Genomic DNA, 6,671 nt, shown 5'->3' on the forward strand with positions numbered 1-6,671 from the left:
AGAGGGTGGAATGGATTTACCCGAGTTTGAAGTTAAGTTAAGCGACACATTGGCCAATGGAATTGTCATTTCATCGAGACAGACACAATAAAAACCGCTCTTTGTACCTCACTAGCAGTCCCCATAAAGTTTTAAAGCCTGACCAGGAATATATGATAACGCGCCGTGTTGCGGAATTTCACTGGAACTAATTTTTTCATACTATACTAAACTGTCACCCTATACATGAAAGAACAGCGCCCTCTTGACAATGATCATATATTACTGGTCAGGCTTTAATTTCCTCGTAAGTCTAGGCAAATTACTTCAATCACACGTCTATGCTCCATGTATGGGTTACTAGGATGCCTAGCCAAGCTGACAATAGTTTGCGCGGCTCAATTGCACTTTAGCTGACGCGGAGTTCAGGGCTCATATTGTTTTAATAGAAAGTACTCATCATAAGGGATCTCCCCACCAAGTCTTATGGTGCGGAACCCCATAGTTTTCGAGAAAAAAAAATGTTTAAGTTCCCATACAAATTTCCTTCAACACACTTTCTTTTAACCTGGATAGGTTAGTTAGGTTTCTACTGTCCCTCAGAGCGAAAGTAAAGCCCCGCGACAGCGGCGCTTCGTCGACTGGTTACCAGCTCCTAACCTATCCAGATTAAAAATAACTATCTTATGGTGTCTTAATTAAAATAAATTAAAAAGCTTTTATTTCGGATTAATTACATCCATAGAATTACATATTATTAAAATTAAAAAATTCATTCAATATTGAACTTAAAACTAACTTAAACTAAACATATTTAACAAAATTACTTTAATGCGGGGGGCTTCGCCCCTCGAGTCCCCCTCTTAGAGGCAAAGAGTATAATAGTATATGTATTTAGAGGGCTTCCCCCCCCCCCAGTCCCCCCTTTTGTCACTCTTCTTGTCCTAAACTGCATAGCTAGGAACGTATTCATCAGTTTTGACAACTGAATGCGCCAGAGCCGTGTTGAAGGAAATTTGTATGGGAACTTTAACATTTTTTTTCTCAAAAACTATGGGGTTCCGCAACATAAGACTTGGTGGGGAGATTCCTTATGATAAGTACTTTCTATAAAAAAAAATATGAGCCCTGAACTCCGCGTCAGCTAAAGTGCAGTTGAGCCAATTTGTATGGGAACTTTAATATTTTTTTTCTCGAAAACTATGGGGTTCCGCACCATAAGACATGGTGGGGAGATTCCTTATGATGAGTACTTTCTATAAAAAAAATGAGCCCTGAACTCCGCGTCAGCTAAAGTGCAGTTGAGCCAATTTGTATGGGAACTTTAATTTTTTTTTTCTCGAAAACTATGGGGTTCCGCACCATAAGACATGGTGGGGAGATTCCTTATGATGAGTACTTTCTATAAAAAAAATATGAGCCCTGAACTCCGCGTCAGCTAAAGTGCAGTCCTTCCGTTTGCGCTAGGATAACTCTTTGTCCCTCTATTACTCTTCCATCCTTATTAGTGCGCCAGTGACAGTAGTTTTGTTCACTACGGAGCGTAAACGATTGGCGTGTTGGCTACGCACCCAGATACGCACTCGGATTAGTTCAATATTTTTTCTGATTGCACTCTGTTTGAAGAATCAAAAGAAAGGCCGATTGAAAAATGTCATAATATATCGATTAGGTTTGTTTAGGCGTGTTTGTCGTATCCAAAGATAGATATAACTCCGTAATAGATGGATACAGTCTAAGGAAAAAACGTGCCTCGAAAATCACGAAAATTTAACTCTCGATCAGATGGCGCCACTAGTTTTGGCCTACACTCGTATAGAGGGCGTTGACTGTTTCGTTTGTTATTTATAATTTTAACGCATACCAGTGAAAGAACATGGGTCAAAATCATATAAAAATAATTAATGCAAATAAAATAAAAAAATATCCATATTTAAATACATTTTAACGTATTTTTTTAAATCTTCATTTTTAGTTTTAAAGTATGTCGATAGATGGCAGTGAATTTACAGTGGTTACAAAATTTACTATGACAGTACGCGCTCTATCTTATTATATCCTCATTGTCGTATCTAAGGGACCCATATGTTGGGCACGGACTTGTGGAGATAGTTCGTCGTGACCCATATATGAGGCACTGGACTGTGAAGGTGTTAAAAGAGCGTTAATTAAAATAAAAGTGTTTAGATATGTTTGAGTGAGTTTATTTAGCCGATAAACCGTTTAGGACGCGGTCCAGTCCTGGCCGGTGCCGCCCCACGACGGCGCGGCCGCCGGCGCAGGCGCAGGCGCAGGCGCCGCCGCCACCCCCGCGGGCGCCGCCCACTCGTCTTGTACCTGCAAATTACATTATACTTAATAACCAGATTCATCTTCGCTAAGCTGCATACGAAGCGCTTCCTATACGAAACCTCTACACCCCCTATTTTCGACTTATACATTTTGTATGAAACCGCGTGTGAGATACTGCATCTGTGTCATGCTGTCTGTGTGGAAATTTTACAAGACAAATCCTTTTTAACCTCACTGAATATCAAGTGCATTAGACCATAGTTTAAGTGTCCACATTAGCTGGCCAACTTCGAGCCTTGTGATTTGGCAGTGAGGTCATGCCCGTGGCGAACCAGCCCGTTGGCTTGGCGTAGAAACTTAACAGTTTGGTTAAAACTTAGAGTAAGTACCTGAGCAGCCCAGTCCTCCTGCGCGGGCGCAGCGCCGAAGGCAGGCGGCGCGGCGGCAGCAGCGGCAGCGGCGGGAGCGCCGTCGTCGGCCCACGACGCCACCGGCTCCACAGCCTCCGCCCAGTCCTCGTGCGCCGGAGCAGGCACCTCGGGCTTGGCGGCCACAACAGCCTACAAAATTATATCCACGTTTATATATCTGGCCGAAACAAGGGAACCTACCTTAAATATCCTATACAAATCATAAATACTGAAAATTAATTTAGTCTTATCTGTCCTTTTCACAAAGGAAGAAACTTAACTAAAGAATATCTATGATATGAAACATCTATAAATTGTATATACGGATATCAATCACAATGATATGATATGATGATTTATAGATTGTAATAATTTGGTACGTCCCACAATAAAAAAGGAAAAAAATATATTAAAATTTAAGTTGATATGAAACATCTACTGAGCAGGATAGAACAGGTATCTGTATGATTCTTTCCACTTGGCTTGGTGATCCCCTTCCCTCTTACTGGGCTCAACTCTATGTATAAAAACAATTTCAATGAAATAGATCTACCAACCATGTATGCCTAATGACTGCAACAATCAGTAGTCTTAGTGCAAGTTATAACAGTACTAAAAACCCACTTGTTCCTTAGCCTGTTGCTCCTCCTTGTCGGTCTCTTCAGGGTCCCTGTAGAAGAAGAGATCCACCACAACATCCCAGCGCTGGTCGCGGGCCAGCACGCCGCGGAGGCGGAGCACCTCGCGCGCAAGCAGCCACCACATCAGACCAATCGAGTGGGATGACTGTAATTGCACAAAAACACTTATTTATTTATGGAATTTACTACAAATTTTTATGTCCAAGGTACTGAAATGATGTATTGAATTACAAATATTCCAAATGAAGGGCTGCTACAATATCACTTTAGATAGTTTAAACCACTGCTTCAACTCACTGAATCTAGCAAAATTAAAATATCAAAAAATCTAAAATGTTGCATGATAAATAGAAGTAGGTCTTCACATGATTTTACTACTGAGAGGGGAAAGTATGTAAATAATTGGATGTAGTTCTGCAAATAGGAACCAACCCTTGCTAAATCTCCATTATTATTAAGGCCGCCTGTTGTTTACCTCTGTCTTCATGTATTATTTGTGTTTCCATGTACATTTATTCTGAGGTTGTACAATAAAGAGGATTTGTATTGTATTATATTGTATTATTTTTACTTCTAACACTTTCCATTTAAAAAAAAATACTGTGGGGTTAGTTACTATTTGCCAAATTATGTCCAATTTTAAACACAAATTAAAATCTACAGCTGAATGTACAAGAAGTAACTTACCTTGGTGTTGCATGGGATAGCAATGTCAACAAATCTGAGAGGAGAGTCAGTGTTGCAGAAAGCAATGACCGGAATGTTGACATATGAAGCCTCAGTGATGGGCTGGTGGTCCTGGGCAGGGTCCAGCACAATCAGGAGACGGGGCTCACGGAAAGCGGCTTGGATCTGTTAAACATCATTACTTGTTAGACAGAGTATAAGTAAATAGAAAAATACTAGATTAACATGTAGTTAAGAATATCAGATAAAGTTTAATCAACCTGCTGATAGCAGTCAGTGGTTCCTTAGTTATATTATCATCATTTAGTAATACACTTCACTCGACAATCTCATCAACATAATCACAACATAATAATGTCTTCGGTTACTGCGATAGTTACTCATGAAATAAAACTATGAAAACGGATTATATTGCGTATATTATCGCGTATTATAAATTTAATATACGCGATATAATCAGTTTTCATATTTTTATTTCATAATCACAACACATTAGCAACAGAGAAAATATAATCTTATTTCTTTATAAAATTCTACTCAGAATTAAAATCAAATACTTGTAGTTATTGGAATTCTGTTATTTTATTAAATTTCAAGTAGACATGTCCCACCGTGGGAGTTTGCCATGCAAAGAATAATATTGGTGAAAATTGGGTATCATCTCTTATATGCTCATTCTTCTGTACTTATTTATTAGCTAAGCAGTCAGTCTAAGAAACCCTCATTAACCACTGTATCCCAACTCAGCCAGCCACTTTGCAGCAAATGCTGTGTAGAACAACCCAAATAACAAATTAAATTTCAAAAATTACCTGATTGGTGAAAGCACCAGGGGTGAAACGTCCAGCAATAGGGGTGGCGCCAGTGTGTGCCGCGAACTTCAGCACAGCGCGCTGTCCGAAGGGACGGGAAGAGATGACGAACACGTCAGCGGGGTTCTCGATGGCGACGACAGCGCGAGCAGCCAGCACCAGCTTCTCCCAGGTGCGCCGCAGATTAATCACGTGGGTACCATCAGCACGGCGCTTGTACACGTATGTTTCCATCTAAAATGCACAATATATTAAGTACCGGCACGCGACATTATAATCACATGTTTGAGTGTTATATCTTCAGTTGGGAGAATAGATCGTCAGTATTCATCAGACAAGATATGGAACGGATTCTTATATCATCACGAAAAACCTTAGGATATACGAAATTATAGGTTATGTAGCGGCTTACCTGGAAGTGTACATTGTCTGCCCCAAGGTGGGTGGTAGCAGCCAACATCTTGGTGACATCCTCCTCGTTGAGGGCCAATACATCTAATCCTCCCGACATCGTTGCGTTTATTAGAGTTACGACTAAACCTGTGAAAGAAGGTTCACAACTTAAAACAAAGACACTTTTTCTTGAATTGTTCAAAAATAACACTCGACCAAAAATACAACATATAAGGGCTTATAATTTTACACACATTTTAGAATTTAAAACTAAAGATTGCTAAAATAAATATTGATTTGTAGAGAAAAATATCTTACGCGTGTAATGCCACTGGGAGCGAATGGACTTAAAAGAACTGTCAAACTTGACAGCTTGTGTATTTGGCCGGCTTCGGTCCTAATTGGACGTTCATATTTTTAAAGCTCGTAACTATATATGGATGGTATAGAAAGGATGCCAATCTCTCTTTAAATAATAGTTCCTAATCTCTCCGGTGGCGCTAGGTAGGCTCTGAGACCAAAGAGTATTGTAATATATAGGAGACTCTATGGAGGTATAATGATGTAGAGATGAAATGGAGGGGCAGCAAATAACCCGACCAAATTACGTAGGTTGTTTTTGGTATGTTGTCAGGAATGTTAAAACGTGTTTTTAATTTTATCGCATTGTGTATGTTCTGTCCCTCACGGTCGCACGGGCGCACATCTATACAAAATACTAGGTGTATGGTCTAGGTACTTCAGTGTATGGTGGCGCCGCCTATTTACTGTTTTTTACGGTCACTTTTTGATACATGAAGATTCATTTCCTTACCTCTACCTTCCATATATTATAACTATCCTCGAGTATTGCTAAGCAACGAAAACAAAATATATTTTTCTCTCTGTCTAGCACCTGCATTGTGAGAGAGACGAAACATACCAACCGATACATCGCAAGGCATCTTATCTTAAGTGATCGCTAAGCACCACACACGCCAACGATACCAAAATATATATCGCTCTCTGTCTAGCACCGCACCTACATTGTGAGAGAGACCAAATATACCAAAATATACCCGTTGCCAGGGAGATTTTGGGATTATACTGAGCAACTTTTACTATGGGATTGGTGTGAACTCATGTGAAGTCGTTTTCGCAGAACTGCGACGCTCGCTCCACACTCGCGTTCGCGAATTCCCGCCGCGATTCGCGCACGAGTGTGGAGCGGCTTATCGATATCGGCAGATACCGTAAGATACGACATCTTAATGGCATCTTACGATATATTTTACGTACTATTAGACAGAGTGCACACACGAAGCTGTAAAGTTTACTCCAGACTACGCGGCTTCGCGCCGTGAATCGCGCATGAGTGTGGAGGGCCCTTAATATATATAATAAAACTATGAAAACGGATTATATCGCGTATATTGAATTTATAAAGGGCCCTCCACACTCGTGCGCGAAACTCGAGT

The 6,671-nt window shown here is 40.3% G+C and overlaps 1 protein-coding gene across 1 annotated transcript; it reads right to left on the reverse strand.

The window, feature by feature from the left end:
• Positions 1-2,167: 2,167 nt before the first annotated feature.
• Positions 2,168-5,637, reverse strand: LOC134744216 (small ribosomal subunit protein uS2). Its single transcript, XM_063677937.1, has 7 exons — positions 5,533-5,637; positions 5,234-5,361; positions 4,822-5,055; positions 4,010-4,174; positions 3,306-3,467; positions 2,661-2,831; positions 2,168-2,316 (listed from the first exon to the last, which is right to left on the reverse strand). The coding sequence occupies exons 2-7, from the start codon at positions 5,330-5,332 to the stop codon at positions 2,203-2,205; spliced, it is 945 nt and encodes a 314-aa protein (XP_063534007.1). The 5' UTR covers positions 5,333-5,361; positions 5,533-5,637; the 3' UTR covers positions 2,168-2,202.
• Positions 5,638-6,671: the final 1,034 nt, after the last annotated feature.

Source organism: Cydia strobilella, chromosome 9 (assembly GCF_947568885.1).
Source record: "Cydia strobilella chromosome 9, ilCydStro3.1, whole genome shotgun sequence".
Classification (NCBI taxonomy): Eukaryota; Metazoa; Arthropoda; class Insecta; order Lepidoptera; family Tortricidae; genus Cydia; species Cydia strobilella.